At 43.9% G+C, this 21,540-nt stretch overlaps 1 protein-coding gene across 1 annotated transcript in view; it reads left to right on the top strand.

The window, feature by feature from the left end:
- Positions 1-21,540, top strand: part of DNMBP (dynamin binding protein) — a 93,413-nt gene that overhangs the window by 50,479 nt on the left and 21,394 nt on the right. Inside the window, exons 4-10 of the mRNA XM_011977383.1 lie at positions 6,186-6,379; positions 7,235-7,334; positions 13,826-13,973; positions 15,142-15,159; positions 15,612-15,811; positions 17,495-17,625; positions 18,840-18,944. Coding sequence (XP_011832773.1) covers positions 6,186-6,379; positions 7,235-7,334; positions 13,826-13,973; positions 15,142-15,159; positions 15,612-15,811; positions 17,495-17,625; positions 18,840-18,944 — 896 coding nt within the window. The remainder of the gene's footprint in view (positions 1-6,185; positions 6,380-7,234; positions 7,335-13,825; positions 13,974-15,141; positions 15,160-15,611; positions 15,812-17,494; positions 17,626-18,839; positions 18,945-21,540) is intronic.

Here is a 21,540-nt window from a genome sequence, read left to right as displayed (position 1 = left end):
GGGTTCAAGCGATTTTCCTGCCTCAGCCTCCCAAGTAGCTGGGGTTACAAGCGTGTGCCACCACACCAGGCTAATTTTTTTGTATTATTAGGAGTGATGGGGTTTCACCATGTTGACCAGGCTGATCACTCCTGACCTCAGAACCGGCCTCCCAAGGTGCTGGGATTACAGGCCTCATGTGAGCCACCGCGCCCAGCCTATATGTTTATATAGAAATATATATGGGTTTTTGCAGATTTTCCTTTCTTTCATCTCTTTTCCCTGTTCTCCATTTTCTTATAAAATCGTGCATTTTCTTAAAAAATTGTGGCATATTGTTGTGCACCTTTCTTCTCCCCTGGTTCATTTAAGTGTAAATGTTTGGAAGATGTGAGCGGGACATTCCTGTGAATCACTCCTGCCATCCCTGTTCCTGCTGTCCTGGGACCACCCAGCTGAAATCTGCTCTGTGATAGCTTTAGGGTTCATTGACTAAAGGAGGGGGATGTTTGGGGTCCCTTGGTTAAGCTCTGGGTGAAAGACTGCAGAAAGAGGCCCAGGGGCAGACTAAACAGGCAACTGCCGCCCGCTTTACAGTTTTGCCTCTCATCACAAGAGATGGCTGGGCCTTTGGAATTCTTCCCTCAAAAGGGCATTCCCCATTTCCCACCCAAAGCAACAACAAAAAGGTTTAGCATGGGGTAGAAAAGGAAGAGATAATAATCTTAGATGCAAACTCCCGAGGTGGAATTTCGAGGGTTTTAGGACTAGGAAAGGACACCAAATAGAAAGGAAGGTGTTGATCCCAGGTACTGCTGGGCCTGCTGGTGCACTTCTCAGTCCAGTATGCTTAGGGTTCCAGCTCCATCCTTTAGGACGAGCCCTGCTGTGATAGCCCGGGTGACTTGCGCGATTCATATGCAAATGTGGGAAGCCTGGGGGAAATGCCGACCCTATTCAAAGGATTTTAGGGGGTTGTGGAGCATTCCAGAGCTCTGGGAAGATTCTACCCTGCCTGCTTCCCCTGAGGCCCACACCTCCACACACAGCCAACTCTGGGCACTGCAGGTAGGTCCTGGGGTGTGGGAGCCAGCACAGAAGGAAGTGGAACAGGCAGCCTCTTCGTCCCCACTCAAGGGCACCTGGGATCTGGCCGGGAGCTCAAAATTTTCCCCATTAGAGAAAGAGCCAGCTTTCTGAGGCAAGGGAAGGGTGCATGGCTCCGTTCTTTAACTCTGAAGTGTGTGTAATGGAGTTGTGGAAAGCTGTGGGCTAATGACTCCCTGCCTTAGAACTTCAGGAAGTGAGCCTGGTGATAATGTACTAACTGGAAAGGGTTGGGGGTGTCTTGAGAAGGAATGGAATCAGGACTTGGGATGGGAGGTAAGCCACAACTACTGAAGGAACCCTACAACTAATTGTTTTATCACAGGAAGTAAATTTGTACAACAGTCCCAGCTCCTTTAACATGTGCAGGGCTATCCTAGGAAGAAAGAGCTCATCTGCACATTTTATTGTTCTCATAGAAAAGTGGAATTTTAGAGTCTGCACAGGGCACTTGTCTGCTTGGTACATTTTGCCAAGTGCATTTACCATCTATCAGGTGCAGATGGCATATTCGGGCCCATTGTGGGAAAAGGACTGATGTTTGTTGGGTTATTACCTTGTTTAACTCCCTCAACTACTGTGCAAAGCAAGTAGTAGTATCCTCGTTTTATAGATTGGGAAATTGAGGCCAAGAGATAAAAGTGGACATTTCCAGGGCTCCCCAGCTACATAGTGGGGAAGTGCAAGATTCAAAGCTTTCTTTTTCCACCACAGCTGGCTGAGGGTGAAGGCCGCCTTCTCCCGCTTTGTTGTCCGAGATACTAAAAATTTTATTTTTTTAGAGACGAGTGTCTCACTATATTGCGCAGGCTGGTCTCAAACTGCTGGGCTCCAGCAATCCTCCCATCTCAGACACCCAAAGCGCTAGGATTACAGGCATGTGCCACCACGCGTGGCCCAGATACTAAAATTTTAGAGCAGATATTTTTATTAGAATATATGTGGCATAAAGGAAAAAGTTTTTATTTTTTATTGTATTTTATTTTTTGAGACAGAGTCTCGCTCTGTCGCCCAGGCTGGAGTGCAGTGGCGCAATCTCGGCTCAGTGCAAGGTCCACCTCCCGGGTTCACGCCATTCTCCTGCCTCAGCCTCTCGAATAGCTGGGACTATAGGCGCCCACCACCACGCCCGGCTAATTTTTTGTGTATCTAGTAGAGATGGGGTTTCACCATGTTAACCAGGATGGTCTTGATCTCCTGACCTCGTGATCCGCCCGCCTCGGCCTCCCAAAGTGCTGGGATTACAGGTGTGAGCCACCGCGCCCGACCAGGAAAAAGTTTTTATACTTAACAGTCACTTCAAGCCAGACTTTCAAATTTGACTTCATCTTTGAAAACTCTCTTTGAGTGTTAATAAATGTCTGTGGCACCTGAAGGTCACCTGTGTCTTCAGAAATACCTCGGGTTGCCAGGAGCAGTGACAACATGCCTGTAGTCCCAGCTTCTTGGGAGGCTGAAGTGGGAGGATCGCTTGAGAGCCCCAGGAGTTTGAAACCAGCCTGGGCAACAGCCCCCTCCTTTAAAGAGAGAGGAAGAGAAGGAGGAGGGAAAGAAACACCTAGGGTTTTATTAAAATTGCGGATACCCCAGTCCCACCCAGATTTGCTGAATCTGAATCCCAGGCGTGGTGTCCAGGAAACTGCAATTTAGTGAAAACATCCCATAGGGGTTTGTAGTTTGGGGTTTTAAAAATGTTTAGGGTTTTAAAGGCTGCTCAAGAGTTTATAAACCCCATTTTCCGGGGGGGAGGGGAAGGCATGCTGGTAGTTTAAAAGAACTGTTATTGTTTTTCTCCATTTTAAGGAAATAAAAATCTAATCCATAGGCTGGCTGGCTTCTGATTGATGAGTAAGTGCTTGCTGGTACTTTGTGCTTTCAACTACTATAATTAGTAGAATTCTGATTCTCAGGAGAGTACACAGTGGTTTCCAGGGAGTTTTTAAGATTTGCAGCAAATAAGCCCCTGACCTTTTCCCATTGAGATTCCAGGCCTGGGAAACCAAATGGTGGAGGATTAAGTACACAGGATTTGGATTTAAATATATTTAGGTTCTAAATCCACAACTGCCATTTACTCACTATATAACCTCAGACAAATTTGTCAGCCTCTCCAAACCTGGATTTTCTTACCTATTAAATGGGAGTAATAATAACCTACTTAAAAATTCTGATGTGGGTATAAAATGAGTTCAGGGATATAATCTGTAAAGTACCTGGCATGTGATAGGAATTCAGTAAATGTTCTCCTTCTCCAGATCTTTTTAGTCTTGTATTTAAAATGAGTTTCTATTCTCAACTTGGCACTAATGAGACCAAATTTGGGATTGAGAGTCTGTTGCTTTGAGATCACAAAGAAAATTTAAAACAAGGCTATTGAAAATAAATTTTACATATAAACACAATGAATTTAGAATCATAATTGAACACTGATGAAATGAGGGTTATGCTTCAAGTTTTGCCATTCATGCTACCAAAAAGTTCCAGAAAGAGCTTTTTCTGTCTTTTTAAATTTTATTTTGAATAATATCAAATATATGGAAAATTGCAATCGTACAATGAAACTCCTGTATACATTTTATACAAATTCACCAATATTTAACATTTTGCTGTTTTTATCTCATTCTCTCTCAATCCCCACTCTCCACATGCAGTTTTTTTTTTTTAATGAACTAGGAGTACATTGCATATATCGTGCCCCTTAATAAGCTTCAGTGTGTATTTTGTATGAACATGGATTTTTTTTGAGACAGAGTCTTGCTCTGTCTCCCAGGCTGGAGACAATGGCGCAATCTTGGCTCACTGCAACCTCTACCTCAGCCTCCTGAGTAGCTGGAAATACAGGCAAAATACAAATTTTATATTTTTAGTAGAGATGGGGTTTCACCATGTTGGTCAGGCTGGTCTTGAACTTCTGACCTCAGGTGATCCGTCCACTTCAGCCTCCCAAAGTGCTGGGATTACAAGCATGAGCCACAGCACCTGCCCGGACTTTTTTTTTTTTTTTTTAAACCCAAACTGGAGTGCAGTGGCACAATCTCAGCTTACTGCAACCTCTGCCACCCAGGCTCAAGCCATCCTCCCACCTCAGTCTCCTGAGTAGCTGGGACTGTGGGTGTGTGCCAGTCCATGCCCTGCTAATTTTTGTATTTTTTGTGGAGATGAGGTTTCACCATGTTGCCAGGCTGGTCTTGAACTCCAAGCTCAAGTGATCCACCAGCCTCGGCCTCCCAAAGTGCTGGGTTTATAGGCATGAGCCACCATACTTGGCCTAAAATGGTGATTTTCTGACTCCATTATTTCTTCTCTTATTTATCAGCTGACATTCTACCATAAGAAAGGGCTTTCTCTTCTCCCCCCTTTATTTATGTACTTTTTATCTATTATCAATATGAACTTACAGATTATTTTATTCAGTGAAATAATCCATTGTTGTGCTTTTTCCTTTATACTCAAATTGTGCCAGATTGGCCAGTGGGAGCCCCTTCAAGCTGGCTTCTGTGCCCTTTGACCTGTCCCCACCATGTTGTTGAGTACTTCTTCACTTTCTTCCACATTTCAGGCTCAACTATACCTTCTCTGCCCCAGCCCTGGAATTAGCCATTTCTCCAAAGAACCCTGCCTCCTTTTAGTGGAGAATGGCATCTAGAAACCAGAATTTGGGTTGTATTCTAAAACACTGCAATTACTCACTTTTTTTTTTTTTGAGACAGGATCTCTCTCTGTCACCCAGTCTGGAGTGCAATGGCACTATCTTGTGTCACTGCAACCTCTGCCTCCTGGGTTCAAGGGATTCTCATGCCTCAGCCTCCTGAGTAGCTAGGATCACAGGTGTGTGCCACTATGCTTAGCATTTTTGTATTTTTAGTAGAGACGGGAGCTTGCCGTGTTGGCCAGGCTGGTCTCGAACTCTTGACCTCAAGTGATCCGCAGCCTTGGCCTCCCACAGTGCTGGGATCATGGGCGTGAGCCACTGCACCTGTCCCAGAATTCCTGACTTTTGAGAGAAAGCGGTGTGGAAAATTTTTTGGAGAATAAAATCTGCTGTGAAGGCCGACTTCCCATAAGTAGTTTGAACACTTGTGTTTTTGCTTCTTAAATCTGGGTTAAAATATTCCTGTAATTGTACTCAGACTTACTAGTATATTTACATACCAAATTTGTAGTTGTTTAATTGGATCATGAGGAATTTGATAGAGACTAAGCAGAGACTGATTGTTTCACTGTTGTTCTTTTCTGTTGCTTATTACCGTGTTTAATGCTCATTTCAGATGAACAGATGCTGTTCCATGTTTATAAATAACCCTCATCCTATGTATCTAAGTAATAGATAATTGTAAAAGCTAATGACAGAATACATATTTGTTTTTATTTTTAGAATAATGCAGTTTAGTTCTTAGAGATTCTTGTACTTGAAAATACCATTGATAAGCTTCATGTTTATAGTAAGTTTGTATCTACTAGGACATTTGAGGTAACAAAACCTGCTTGTGAGTTTTGGTTAAGGTTTTCATAGGGAAAATCTAAACCTTTTTTTTTTTTTAACCTATTTCATTATATGCTAATGTTAACCTACCATTACAGTGACTGGAAAATGATAGGTCCTATAATTATCCAGTTCTCAGATGGATAATTTATTTTTTATTTTACCCTTAGTTGGCATTGTTTTGTGCTCCCCATAATATTCTGTTTAATGTGCTACATCTGTATTTTGAACTTCCAGCTTGTTATTTCTGGTGCTTTGATCATGGACCATGTTTTATATCTGATTAAGTGAAAGCAAGTCTTTACAAGGTCAGACCCCTCTAAACCTCTTTTGCAAGGAGCTTGTAGACATGCTTTGTTCACTCAGTGGGCTAGCTACTTCTTTTTAGGACACATTCTCAAAATGGTATTGCACAGGTTGGAGTTCTCCCTGCAGTGATGGCTTTCTAAGCACTTCAGCTGTCCCTGTTTACAACTGACACGAGCGATCTGATTTCCTGAAGGTTGACAATAGTGAGACCTTTGGTTCTCAAGGAATGGGTTCTCTTTGCCTCAAACTGTGGAACAGTCCTGCTTTTACACCCAGAGCTGCTAACCAGTTCTCTTTTCCCTTCTAGAAATGACGCTTCTCTCCTCCCAGTCTTCATCACTGGTGGCCCCTTCTGGGTCTGTGTCCACCGAAAATCCAGAGCAGAGGATGCTAGAGAAGAGAGCCAAGGTCGTAGAAGAACTTCTTCAGACAGAAAGAGACTACATTCGGGATCTGGAAATGTGCATTGAGAGGATCATGGTACCCCTGCAGCAGGCACAGGTGGGAACTGGGAGACAGAGTTAGTTTGACCTTGAGTATGGTCCTCCAGGCCAGAAGCATTAGGATATAGGAGGTTTCACCACAGATTTATTTGATTTGAAATAGAAACTGTGATTGTGAGTGCTGCTGTTCTTAATCAAGGGCCTCAACATCCGTGTGTCATCAGCTTAAGCCTTCAGCATCTTTCACTTGTCAAGTCTACTGTTAACCTACCAGCCACTGCAGTCACTCCCAGGACTCCTCCTGTTTCTGTGGCTCCTGAAAACAGTTCCAGGGAATCTGAATCGTGGCCCTGCTGGAAGGCTGAGTGATGATATAACAAAGCCTGGGGGTGAGCGGTTACGTGACTCTAGTACCTGTTTATATAGAATTTATCCAGGAAACCCTTACTAACATGTGAGTAGGCTGGGGACTTTTCTGGATGCTGGAGGTAGTAAGAAAAGGGTAACAGTGTCCTGGGGTTTATAGTCCTTATTGCTTGTAACTTGACCAGCTGGGCTGGGCTTGGGTTTACACCCTTGGAGCATTCGCTTCCAAGTCCTTCTGTAGCAGCTGGGAAGTGCCACGGGATGTTGGGCGTGGGTGGGAATTTGTATCCCAGTGCATTTGTAGACCAAATTGTTTCCATTATCATACTAAAGTGCTCATGGGGGTGGCAGAGAATAGTTGGATCGAGGACAAAGGATGACACTAAAGATAATGATGGATATTTCTAGTCTGGAAACTTCATGAACATCAGTGAAGAAAGTGACCTTCAGCAATTTTTCTACAATTCTTGAAGAGCTGTTCCTAAGATGATTGAAATACCATTAATCTCATTTCCGTGCATCTTTATGTTTTGTTTCCTTTTCTCAGGTAGCAAACATTGATTTTGAGGGACTTTTTGGAAATATGCAGATGGTGATTAAGGTCTCGAAGCAATTATTGGCTGCTCTGGAAATCAGCGATGCTGTAGGTATGAGCTCCTGTGTTGTTTCAGAAGCAGCTTTTTAAAAAAACTTCATGCGCAGGAGGAAGGGGCCTTCCTGATACTGAGTAACTATGTCGCCGGGAACATACAGGTTTAGGTACTTAGTTCAGAGGTTACTTGTCCTCTACTTTCCTTCTGTCTGAGCCTAGTTTGGGGTAATACAGGATGTTAGCAATAGAAGAAGTTTTGGATGTCATACAGTACGACGTTTATTCCATACTCATGGTTGAAGCCCATTACTGGATCATGAGATCAATTTATTTTTCAAGAAAATAAAATAGAAAATATCAGAATGCTGCCAGGCACAGTGGCTCACTCCTGTAATCCCAGCACTTTGGAGGCCGTGGCAAGAGGATCACCTGAGGTCAGGAATTTGAGATCAGCCTGGCCAACATGGTGAAACTCTGTCTCTACTAAAAATACAGCTGGGCATGGTCACGGGCTTCTGTAATCCCAGCTACTTGGGAGACCAAGGTGGGAGGATTGCTTGAGTCCAGGAGGTTGAGGTTGCAGTGAGCTGAAATCACGCCATGAGCCACGACACTACCGCCTGGGGGATGGAGCAAGACTTGGTCTCAAGAAAAAAAAAAGAAAATATCAGAATGCACTGTTAGTAAGTTTAACTACCAATTTTTGAAACTTATCTCTTTTTTTGACACAGGATTTTTGTCGCCCAGGCTGGAGTGCAGTGGTGTGAATTCTGCTCACTGCAGCTTCAACCTCCCAGCCTCAAGCCATCCTCCCCACCTTGGTCTGCCACGTAGCTGGGAGTACAGGCATGTGCCATCACGCCCAGCTAATTTTTGTAATTTTTTTTTTTTTTGTAGAGACAGGGTTTTGCCATGTTGCCCAGGCTGGTCTCAAACTCCTGGGCTCAAGTGATCCCCCCATCTCGGCCTTCCACAGTGCTGGGATTACAGGTGTGAGCCACCACAGCTGGCTGAAACTTTTATTTTCATTTCACATATATGTGTGCTGAGTCATAATTTAAAATATATTTATGTGGGACACTGTCAAAATGTTTTTAAAACATTAATCTAGTTCTTGTTAACAAGGGAACTTATTGGTTATCCATTGCTGTATAACAATTGCACCGAAACGTAGCAGCTGAAAACATTAAACATGTGTTACCTCGCTGCTTCTGTAGGTCAGGAATCTGGAGGGGGCTCCGCTGGGTGGTTCTGGCCCGGGATCTCATGAGGTTGGAGTCAGTTGTTGGCCTGGGCTGCCGTCATCTGGGGCTCAGGGATCTGCTTCCAAGAAAGCTCACTCAGCTCTTCAAGCCTCAGTTTCTTGCCACATGAGCCTCTGCCTGGGCTTTCCTCACAACGTGGCATGAGTCATGAGTCACCTAGAGTGACCTGTGAGAGAGAGCGAGAGACAGAATGAGAGCACACGAGAGCAAGCATGCCTGAGACAGGAGCCACAGAGTCTTCTATAACCTGATCTTGAAAATGACACAGCATCACTTCTGTCATATTCTGTGGGTCATACAGACCAGCCCTGGCACAGTGTGGGAGGGGACATCCTATCATTTTGCTGCTTTATTGGAATCCTAATTACAAGAGGCTACCCCAGTTCCAGCCATGACACTGTACACTACAACATCCAGCAGAAGGAGTGACCCCTGTGTCATTTTAAGTCTTTGCAAACCTTTTCCAGAGCTCCCCGATCAGATATCTTATTTCTCGTTGGCCAGAAGTGGGTGACATGCATGCAGCTAAGCTGATGGCTAGAAAGGGGAATGGGTCATGACGCTGGATTACACTAGATGGAATTTACCTGACTCATCTGGGAGAAAAACGGACACAGGAACAAAATCAGGGTTCTGTCCCCTGAAGGGAGGAGGAAACAGCTCTGGGATGTTGTGGCATGGTTCGTGTTTCCTGAATGTTTCTCTCACCACATACCCTCTCAAGATAGGTCCAGCTGGATCTCAATTGTTCTCTACAATAGACGGCCCTCTGAGGTTTAGGTACTATTGTTTCTTCTTTTTTTAGACAGGGTCTCACATTGTTATCCAGACTGGACTGCAGTGGCACGATGATAGCTCACCCATAGCCTCGATTACCCAGGTCAAGCAATCTTCTCACCTCAGCTCCCTGAGCAGCTGGAACTATAGGCATGCACCATCAGGCCCAGCTAATTTTTAAATTTTTGTAGAGATGGAGTCTCACTATGTTGCATAGGCTAGTCTTGGTTGCCTGGCCTCAAGTGATCTTTCCTCCTCAGACTCCCAAAATGCTGTGATTATAGGCATGAGCCACCACACACCTTTTTGAGACAAGGTCTTGCTCTGCTGCCTAGGCTAGAATGCAGTGGCGTGATCATGGCTCACCGCAGCCTCGACCTCCCAGGCTCAAGTGATTCTCCCACCTCAGCCTCCCAACTAGCCTTTTTATTTTTAGTGGAGATGAGGTCTTGCTCTGTTGCCCAGGCTGATCTTGAACTCCTGAGCTCAAACGGTCCTCCCACACTGCTAGGTTACAGGTGTGACCTTCTCTGCAGCTGGTTTAGGTACTCTTTATCCTATTTTACAGTGAAGAGACTGACACTTAGAGGGAAGGTAATTTGCCCAGGCCACACAGCTAGTAATTGAAGGACTGGCATTCAGACTCAAGCCTGTCAATGCAAATGCCATTAGCCTCTACACAAAATACGACTGTGTCTTTTGCATTTTCTGGAACAGTTAGAAAAACTGGAGTCTGAGGTTCTTGCCCTTAGTCTAACCGGAGAGGTCCGGGAAGTTGAAGAAGGAGATACACACATTGAGTTGGGCAGAAGGAAGTCACAGTGACCCAGTTTTAGTGTGATGGTGAAGCATAAATGCCAATGTATATGATTTTTTAAGGCACTTGAAATAAGTATCTCTGGGTCATTTATTTGTATTAAGAAAGAAATGAGGTAAAGCTGGCTGCTATCTAAAAGGGCTTAATTATAAATTAAGCGGTTACTCATTTTTCTTCCAGTTTATTACCTGTTGTCGTGCCTGGGGCTCTCAGGTGGTTGGAGTTAAACCAGCTTCTGCAAGGCACCTTCTCCCCTTAGGTCTGATTCAAATCAGAAATGAGAGTCTTAGCATCTGTGTCTCTTATAGCGTACTATACCTTACATTATGACAGTAAACTGGGAAATGAAAGCAAATGTCCACAACCCCACCTCCATAAGATAGCACCTGCATTTATTTTTTCTTCTTCCCTTCGCTTCTTGTCCAAAGTCAAACAAGGAGTTGGGTAGCAGGCTTCAATGTGTTGAAGACACAGAGAGGTGGTGGAGAGGGCTCGACACTGAAAGGCTGAGACCCAGGCGCGAGGACTAATTTTTAGAGGAGAATGGTGGGTGGTGGGCCTGAGGGAGCCAAGACTGAGAGCACCATGTCGGTGGCTCTAGCAGAAGGCCAGGTGGTTCACAAAGGACAAACGAAGTCTGAAACATCTGATGAGGGAAGGCTCTGAGAAGTCCGTGAAGGGCAAGACGGGCAAAGGGCAGGTGACCGAGATAGAGAATGATCAAGCAGCACCGGGAGACTCTGGGCACGTGGTCATAGGTGGAAAAGACTGGCTTTACGTGATTTTAAACACATCCCATGGAGAGCTATGTTGTTCATAATGACCCAGGATGTGTGTTTCTGTGTATGTCTATGCTTAGTTTTACCATGTCCAATGTCTTCCTTTTCTTTTTTTTTCGAGACAGTCTCACACTGTTGCCCAGGCTGGGCTGTAGCAGTGTGTTCACAGCTTACTACAGCCTCCACCTCCTGGGCTCAAGCGATCCTCCCACCTCATCCTCCCTAGTAGCTGGGACTACAGGTGTGTGCCACCACACCCAGCTAATTTTTATGTCCGATGTTTCCTGATATTTTCTTTTCTATTTGATCAGCTGGGCGTGTTGGCTCACACCAGTAATCCCAACACTTTGGGAGGCTGAGGCAAGGCGGTCAGATCATGTGAGCCCAGGAGTTCTGGACCAGCCTGGGCAACATGGGAAAACCCCCTCTCTACAAGAAAAAAAAAAGTCCATTCTGTCTCATCAAAACAGTGCTGACTGTGACCTGTTAAGTATATTTCGTGACCCAGAGTTTGAAAGAGATTAAGGTGTAGCTTTGCTAGTTTGTAATTGATGTAGAATAGTCACTATCAGGGAAGTTGAAGAACAGCAAATTGAGTGTAAATCATCAGTCTGGATGGTGAAGATTCTGAGAATGCAGCTAGGAAAAGGGCTGCGAAAAGAAGAAGGCAGACTAATGTAGAATGGTGAAACCAGATGAAGACATGGGTGGCTTAGGGGTTCCAAAGTTGCTGTGAAGGCTGGGCGCAGTGGCTCGTGCCTGTAACACTTTGGGAGGCCAAGGTGGGCGGATTGCTGAGCTCGGGAGTTCGAGACCAGCCTGACCAACAAGGCAAAACACCATCCCTACAAAAAAATAAAAAATTAGCCGGGTATGGTGGGGCACATCTGTAGTTCCGGCTATTTGGGGGGCTGAGGGCAGAGAATTGCTTGAGCCCAGGAGGTCGAGGCTGCAGTGAGCCATGTTCAGCCTGGGTGACAGAGCAAAACCCCATCTCTTAAGAAAAAAAGAAAAAAAAAAAGTGGCCATGAAGATGAAAAGGGAGCCAGCCCTGCCCCCACTGCTGTGACTGGTAGGTTGCAGGAGTAGACAGAAGGGAAGATTCTGGCCAGGTGCAGTGGCTCATGCCTATAATTTCTGTAGTTTGGGAAGCCAAGGCGGGAGGATTGCTTGAGGCCAGGAGTTCAAGCCCAGCCTGGGCAACATAGTGAGACCTCGTTTCTACAAAACAGCAACAAAATTACCCAGGTGTAGTAGCACACACCTGTGTTCCCAGGTACTTGAGAGGCTGAGGCAGGAGGAATCCTTGAGCCCAGGTGTTGGAGGCTGCAGTGGGCAATGGTCACGACACTGCACTCTAGGATACAGAATGAGACCTTGTCACAAAACAATTTTTTTTTTTTTTTTTTTTAAAGACAGACTCTCTCTGTTGCCAGGCTGGAGTGCAGTGACACGACCTCTGCTCATTACAACCTCTACCTCCTAGGTTCAAACGATTCTCCTGCCTCAGTGTCCCAAGTAGCTGGGAATAAACCACATAGTAGACTTTGTCACCAACAGAAGTCACATGTTCCTATCACATTAGGTTGTTGCAAATATCTTGAAATTTCAGTAACCCTCAACCAGAGGCAGCCAATGTTACCAATGTGTGTCACTCCTCATGCTGTGACAGTGTGGGGATTGTTAGACTCAGTGCTACATTTGATTATTTAATGCCTTATAAAGAAGTATATGGCTGAGACTCACGCCTGTAATCCGAGCACTTTGGGAGGCCCAGGCAGGTGGATTGCTTGAGCCCAGGAGTTTGAGACCAGCCTGGCCAACATGGCAAAACCCTGTCTCTACTAAAATTACAAAAATTAACCAGATATGGCAGCATACATCTGTAGTCCCAGCTGCTCAGGAGGCAGAGGCGGGAGGATCATTTGAGCCTGGGAGGTAGAGGTTGCAGTGAGCCAAGATTGTACCACTGCACTATAGCCTGGGCAACAGAGTGAGACCCTGCCTAAAAAAAAATAAGATAAAGAAGTATATAGGTTATATCATAAGTTGGGGATTTATCATTATAGGTATTTTAATGTAGTAAACTTTGTCCATAGTCTTATTTATGCATAAAAATGTTAGAAACTGCTGCTGTAGAAGAACCCCGTCTCTACTAAAAATACAAAAATCAGCTGGGCATGGTGGTGTGTGCCTGTAATCCCAGCTACTCGGGAGGTTAAGGCAGGAGACTCACTTGAACCGGGGAGGCGGATATTGCAGTGAGCCGAGACGTGCCATTGCAGTCCAGCCTGGGCAACAAGAGCGAGACTCCATCTCAGGAAAAAATAAATAAAATAAGAAAGTAAGGGGGTCCTTATGGGGTTCTCATTACACATTACATCCCTACATGGAGAACACTCTCAGATGCCTGTCTTGGCCCGACTGCAAAGGGACTGGAGGCTCTGTTTCAGAGGCGTGTGTGTGTGTGTTCTAAAACAAATACATGAGCCTGGGCAACATGGCGAAACCCCCTCTGTACCAAAACTACGAAAAATTAGCTGGGCGTGGTGGCATGCACATGTGGTCCCAGCTACTAGGGACCCGAGTCTGGGAGGTCGAGTCTGCAGTGAGTGGAGATTGTGCCACTGCACACCAGCCTGGGTGATAGAGTGAGACTCTGTCTCAAACACATAAAATAAAATGAATACATACATACATAGATGACATGGCTTTCTAAATTTTGCTTTAAATGATTACAACTTTAAGCTGTTAGATGGAAGTTTCTTACTATTTGATGGATAGTCTTACTATCATTTCTTGTAGTAGGTAGGATGTAGATGGTACTAAAGTTTGGCTGTGTACCTTACATTTAGTATACTGAGAAGAAAGTTACTAAAAACGCTGTATGTTTGTGTATATTCCAAAGGACCTGTGTTTCTTGGTCACCGGGATGAGCTTGAGGGAACATACAAGATTTACTGCCAGAATCATGATGAGGCCATTGCGCTGCTTGAAATCTACGAGAAGGATGAGAAGATCCAGAAGCATCTTCAGGACTCCTTGGCAGATCTGAAGTAGGAGTTTTGACCACTTAACTTCCATCACAGTTCGTTAGTTCTCTAAGTTATACCTGTGTATATGCCTGGACTTGATTATGACATCTATCTTATTTTAAACATAAGATATCCATGATATATATCATTTAAATGGTTTCCTGATTATATTTTTGTCCATGTGAATAAATTTTATCTGTATGGAGTATTAGATTAACATTATAAGGTTAAAAAGCAGCCAGGAGAGGATGGTTTGGTCTAGATAAACAAGAGCATAGGTGAGAAGACTAAATACAGGGTTTGTTTTTTTTTTGAGACAGAGTCTTACTCTGTCACCCAGGCAAGAGTGCAGTGTCGTAATCTCAGCTCATCACCCAGGTCAGCATGCAGTGGCACAATCTCGGCTCACTGCAACGTCTGCCTTCTGGGTTCAAGCAATTCTCCTGCCTCAGGCTTCCAAGTAGCTGGAATTACAGGCGCATGCTACTATACCTGGCTAATTTTTGTATTTTTAGTGGAGGTGGGGTTTCACCATGTTGACCAGCCTGGTCTCGAACTCCTGACCTCAAGTGATCCGCTCGCCTTAGCCTCCCAAAGTGCTGGGATTATAGGTGTGAGCCACTATGCCCAGCCAAGGTATTCTTGACATCAGGTGAGATTGTCCTGGTCTTAGGGAAGCAAGGTATAAAGGTATAATGTATGGGTAAGTAGATCAAAGGGAAGTTAGGAGCTAAAATTTTTTTTTTTTTTTCTTTTTTTGAGAGACGAAGTCTCACTCTGTTGCCCAGGCTGGAATGCAGTGGTGCTGTCTCGGCTCACTGCAACCTCCACCTTCTGGGTTCAAGCGATCCTTCTGCCTCAGCCCCCTAGTAGCTGGGATTACAGGCACGTGCCACCATGCCCGGCTAACGTTTGTATTTTTAGTAGAGACGGGGTTTCACCATCTTGACCAGGCAGTTCTTGAACTCCTGACCACAGGCGTGAGCCACCACACCTGGCCAGGGCTAACATTTTTTAGTAGACTAAATATGTTACCATAGACATTCATAATTTTTTGTCACATATGATTTATGTTCTGAGAAGAATGTGAAACTCAAGATTCTCTCTCTTAATAAGCTGTCTCTTTTCTTTTCATGCCCACTCTCTCTAATAAGCTGTCTCTTTTCTTTTCATGCCCACTGCCTTGTAGGAGCCTATACAACGAATGGTAAGTTCCATTGCTGCTTGATGTATGCACTCATTTCTTTTGTGGATTTTTCCTCTCTCTTAAACAACTGTATTTTCTTCCTTTATAGATAAACCTAGAAGTAGACTCACCTTGCTGGGTTTTTTCTCGTAGCATTTATCCCCAAGTGAACACTTCACTTACTTGTTTTTGCCTATCTTCTACCAGGGCAGGGACTTTCGGGGTCACTATTAAATCCCCAGTACCTAGAACAGTACCTGGTGTTTATTAGATGAATACATGTTGAATGACTGAAATTGGAAAGTAGGGTAAAAGAACAGAGAGCAATATTTAGGAACAAATCCTGCCCATAGGCATATATTATTATTATTATTATGTAAAAAATTTTTTTAAAGACGGGGTCTCACTTTGTTGCCCAGGCTGGGCGCTATATTATTGATAGCTTGCTAAAGTCTTTTTTCCTTCTGTTACAGGGGATGCACAAATTACATTAATCTGGGCTCCTTCCTCATCAAACCAGTACAGAGAGTAATGCGTTACCCACTCTTGCTAATGGAGTTGCTGAATTCCACCCCAGAATCCCACCCAGATAAAGTGCCTTTAACAAATGCAGTCCTTGCAGTCAAGGAAATCAACGTTAACATCAATGAATATAAACGGCGAAAGGACCTGGGTAAGAACAGCACTATTGTTGAAAAGGAGGTATGCCCTTTGAGAATGCTTTTCTTCTTAAAACAATTCATTACTTCACTAGAGTTGGACAAGGCAGGTGGTAGGTATAATAGGGCTGTGATAAAGAAATGGTGGTTGAATTTGGGGGAAATAAGATTTTTTTTTAATTTTTTTTTTTGAGAGTCTTGCTCTGTCCCCCAGGCTGGAGTGCAGTGGCGCTGTCTCAGCTCACTGCAACCTCTGCCTCCCATGTTCAAGCGATTCTCCTGCTTCAACCTCCCAAGTAGCTGGAACTACAGGCGTGTGCCACCATTCCCAGCAAATTTTAGTGTTTTTAGTAGAGACAGGGTTTCACCATGTTGGCCAAGCTGGTGTGGAACTCTTAGCCTCCCAAAGTGCTGTGATTATAGGCGTGAGCCACTGCACCCGGCCCAAAATGTGATATTTATTAAAGGCAGAGTAATAAAAACACAACTATGGTATATTGGAAATAAGGCATCTGTAATAAAATATATAGCAATAAGAGCCTTTCTCAAGAGATATGAAGACAGTGATGGGAAGTTTTATTCAAGCATGGGCAGTTTCCTTCTCAACTCATTTATGGAGCTCCTCTGGAGTCCATGCATAGACGTGTTTTTTCTATGTGTCTAATTGGATGTCTTACTGCCTCTACTAAAGCTAGGACTTCTTGTCTTTTAGAAGTCTCCAATCTGCTCACCTTTCTTGTCCTGTCTTCCCTGCCCATGCCCAGTGACCTCTCTGGGTTGAGTCCCTCACTTCCTTTCCTAAAACAGTCAGTTGCCCACCCACCCACTCCTTCTTCATAACACTGAATGCACTCATCAGGTCTCTTGAGGCCCTAACTTGAGCATTCAGTGAGTATATGTAGCACAGTGATTGTGCTGAGCTGATTGATTATTCATATCCTTAAGATATCTACAATACAGTATAACCTTTTTGTCTTTCCATTCTTCTCCACACTTCAAAGTTATCTAAAATCATTTCTCTGCCTTCTACTTCAACTGTGTCACCCTCATTAGGATGGGATGTTAACTGTGGCTTCTAAAGCTCTCTGGTCATCCAGCCCTTTCCCTTGGTTCAAATCTCCTAATGCGATGTAGTCTCCAACTTCTACAACCAGGTATACCTTTTTGCTGCCTCCCAGTCTTCCCCTTGCCACCCTTCTACTTTTATCTCTACACTTTTCTATAGGTTGTGCCTAATGTTTGACATGGTAATTAAATCACTGCTGTATAGCATTTTACTATGGGAGACGATTAGATATCAATATCTCATTTGTGTATGGCACCATTTATCATGGCCTTACAAGTATTGCTTTCTGCATTTTACTGAAGAGGAAAATGAGACTCAAGGTAAAATGACTGATTTAACGCCATACCTTAAGTGACAGACCCAGGCATTGACTTCAGATTTCCTTAAGTTCTTTCCCTTAACACCCCTATGCTGTTTTCCTCCTTGTCTCTGACCCCTCTCCTAGCTGCCCATTTTCTCTCTGCTGTGCTTCAGATATCATGTCTGTGCATAAATCATTATTTGGATTAGTATTTTGTTACAAGCTCGTTGAAGACAAGCACTAGCTCCTGTTTGGGTGTTTGTCTCATTTTATGGCTCATTTTGCAGTATGTCATGCTGAGGAAAGTGCTTTTCTGACTTACTCCCTTAGTCCTCAAGTACCGTAAGGGTGATGAAGATAGCCTTATGGAGAAAATTTCCAAACTGAACATCCACTCCATCATCAAGAAATCCAACCGAGTTAGCAGTCACCTGAAGCACCTCACTGGCTTTGCTCCTCAGGTGAGATCCCCATCCTGGAAGGCTTAGCGCATCTCTGACAGCTTTTCAGGGCTCTATGAGACAGCCTGCCTGGCGTCAGTTGGTATGGTTCCCTTCCTTGGACGTCCTCTGGTTTTGCGAGCTGGTGGAGACAGGGCCCTCCAGCTGCTGGTTACAAAGGCAAATTAGAGGGTCAGATCAGTCGACATGTAATGACTATGGTAGTTTTCACCACCTCTAAGGAGCTTATAATTTATTTGGTGGGACAAAACTATAGTTGTAGACTTATTAAGCTAGCAGGAATTTAAGAGATCACCTAGTTGGATACATGATGTTACAAAGAAGGAAACGTTAAGCGTAAGAGATTGAGTGGGTTGAAAAACAGACAGTTTATCGGCAATGCTGAAAGTTGACCTGAAGTCACCAGACATCATTCCGCTATACTATATACACAAGGTACAATTAATGGAAAATATAAGCCAGAAAATAGTCCATTGCTAGGTTTTATACTTTGTTCTCCAAATGCTGTAGTATTTTAGAAAAACAGGAGTTCCGTGAGAGCAAGAGTCATGTTGACCTGAGCCTTATAGGAAGGGGGCAGGTATGCCACAGGGAGGGAGAGAACCTGCCAGGCCGGGGAACCTCATGAAGGACAGTCCTAGGATCAGCAGACATGGCAGTGCTGGGGTGAAGAGGGCAGCCTGGCCAGAGCAGAGGGCTTGCGAAGAAAGTTTAAAGGAGGATCTGTGTGTATTTTGGAGGTCTTTTGAAACCACATGCAGGTGTTTAAATCAATTCACTGTGATTCCGGGAAACATTAAAGGTTTAAAATTTGAACAAAAGATGTTTTTAAGAAAGCTACTTTTGGCCGGGTGTGGTGGCTTACCCCTGTATTCCCAGCACTTTGGGAGGCCAAGGCCGGTCAATCACCCGAGGCCAGGAGTTCGAGACTAGTCTGGCCAACATGGTGAAACCTCGTCTCTACTAATAATACAAAAATTAGCTGGGCGTGGTGGTGCAGGCCTGTAATCTCAGCTACATGGGAGGCTGAGGCAGGAGAATTGCTTGAACCCAGGAGGCAGAGGTTGCAGTGAGCCAAGATCACGCCATTGCACTCCAGCCTGGGCGACAAGAGTAAAACTCTTGTCTCCACAAAAAAAAAAGAAAGCTACTTTTGCCAGTAAGATTAAAGGAGCATCCAAATTTGCTAACAGCACTTGTTTGTTTTTGAACAGATAAAAGATGAAGTATTTGAAGAAACAGAAAAAAACTTCCGAATGCAAGAAAGATTGATTAAATCTTTTATCCGAGACCTGTCTCTCTACCTCCAGCACATCCGGGTGAGCGTCAGCATCACTTTAGTTAGACTCACATACAATGTAATTCTGTCCCCTTTCCTGTTCATCTATCATATTGTTTAATGAATGCTGAGTAATCTAGACTCAAATCATCACTATTATGCCCCTGCATAGTTTTTGTTGAGATGCCAATAGGTTATTTAACAGTTAACAGCATTTAGATCAATGTTGTCGTATTCATTTCAAAGCAGCCCAACTTTTTCCACCCTCTTTTTGGTCTTCGTCACCCTTCGTCCCACACACACCTTATTTTTCTTTTTACTTATTACAGTTCACTTTGTCAAGACCAGTTTGAAAATCAAATATTGAATACAAAAGCTAGGAAGCTGTAAACAGGAAACGTAGACAAGAGAAAGAGCAAGCAGTGAATATGAGTAAGAGAATGTTCCTGTGTGGTATGCTTTCCGATCACTTCAGCTCCCAATTTATTAATATTCAGTTGCTATAATAAGGCCTCTAAAGGTATTAGAGCCATAAATAGCTTTGAGATCTAGAGAAGCCAAGGAGATCAGGTGAGCCTAGGTCTTTCCTTGCCTCAAGCAATGCTTCCTCCCTGAGGTCAGAACCAGGACCAGCATTCCTTCTATTCTTGTCTCTAATTTCTCTGTTGATTTAATATAGGATGCTGTGAGTGTACTCGATACTCCTGTCCCTCTGATCTTTTAGAGACAGAGTCTGTCTTCGTCACCCAGACTGGAGCGCAGTAGTGCCATCATAGCTCATGCAGCCTCCAACTCCTGGGCTCCAGTGATCCTCTCACCTCAGCCTCTTGAGTAGCTGGGACCACAGGTGCACACCACCACGCCTGGCTAATTTTTAAAGCAGAGATGAGGTCTTACTATGTTGCCCAGGCTGGTCTTAAACTAGCCTTCCGAAGTGCTGGGATTACAGGCATGAGCCACCATGCCCAGCCTGAACATCTGATCTTATAAAAGAATTTCCTTAAAAGGGATCCTTAACTTTTTAAAAAACATTTTTTTAAACTAAATAAAATGGTATAAAATTTAAAGGTACCGAAGGACTAAGTAAAAATAATTATTCCTTCTACCTTGTCACCTGGTCATCTTCTATAGAGACAGTCACCACCCACCAAGTTCTTCCCTCCTATCAGAGATTTTGTGTGTGTGTGTATGCAGGTGGGAGATACACTAGCATCTTGGGTTTCGCACTTAATCAAATTTCAGAAGTGACGGTGTAGCCATACAGTCAGAGGCCCGTTGTTCTTTTTTCCTTTGAGACAGTGTCTCACTCTCGCCAGGCTGGAGTGCAGTGGCGCAATCTTGGCTCACTGCAACCTTCGCCTCCCGGGTTCAAGTGATTCTCCTGCCTCAGCCTCCCAAGTAGCTGAGGCATACGCCACCACACCCAGCTAATTTTTGTATTTTTAGTAGAGATGGGATTTCACCATGTTGGCCAGGATGGTCTCGATCACTTGACTTCATGACCCGCCCACCTCAGCCTCCCAGTGTTGGGATTACAGGCGTGAGCTACCACGCCTAGCCTTGGTCCGTTGTTCTTTATAACTGCATAGTATGTATCATTCTATGGACATGTCATAATATATTTAGTCCCCTATTGGCAGATATTTAAATCATTTGTAGTTAAAAAAGATTAGAACTAGTCATACAAGGAATATCCTTGTGGATACATCATTTCCTGATCTATGTGAGTCTGTCTGAAGGCCAGTGTACTTCTGAGCCAAATCATGTGGCAGTATAAATTTTGATAACTACCGTTAAATGTCAGAGATGTTGTAAAGGGGAAAAGTTGCAAAAGCAATATCCCTTGCTAACTCAGTGTTATCAAAACCAGTGGGTTTTATCTTTGCCTGCAAGAGAGGTAAAAAATATTTCAATATAGTTTAAATTGCCATTTCTTATATTAGAAATGGAGTTGAGGATATTCTCTTATGTTTATATCATATTTTTCTGTGACTTACCTATGTTCTGGCATCTTTATCAGTTTGTTGATCTCTGTATCTATTGGAGGAAATAGTCCTTTGTCTGAGATGGCTTGCAAATATCCTCCCCCACCTCAGTTTGTTGATTTCTGAGTTTGCTTATAGTGTTTTCTCCCCGTAAGAGTTTAAACTTGCATTTTATGGCTTCTTAGTTTTGTGTCATATGTAGAAAGGCCTTTGCTATTGCAACATCTAAAAATCTTGTGTTTTAGTACTTTTATCATTCCATTGTTTTAAGATTAAATCATTGCTCTATCTGGACTTTAGTAAATCAGGTTTGAAGCAGGGATTCAACTTTATTTTTCCAGCTGGTTACCCAGTGGTCTATCATTTATTGAGTAATCCCCACTGATTTGAGATGCCCCCTAGTTTCTTTTAAATAGCAAACTTTCACCCTTGTGTTTTAGAAATGTAACTAGTGCCAGGCGCGATGGCTCATGCCTGTAATCCCGCACTTTGGGAGGCCAAGGTGGGCGGATCACATGAGGTCAGGAGACCAACCTGGCCAACATGGTGAAACCCCGTCTCTACTAAAGGTGCAAAAATTAGCTGGGCATGGTGGGAGGTGCCTGTAATCCCAGCTACTCGGGAGGCTGAGGCAGGAGGATCGCTTGAACC

This window comes from Mandrillus leucophaeus, unplaced genomic scaffold, assembly GCF_000951045.1.
Source record: "Mandrillus leucophaeus isolate KB7577 unplaced genomic scaffold, Mleu.le_1.0 Scaffold18, whole genome shotgun sequence".
In the NCBI taxonomy this organism is placed as follows: domain Eukaryota; kingdom Metazoa; phylum Chordata; class Mammalia; order Primates; family Cercopithecidae; genus Mandrillus; species Mandrillus leucophaeus.
The sequence above is the reverse complement of the archived record's forward strand: the minus strand, read 5'-3'. Positions and strand labels throughout refer to the sequence as shown.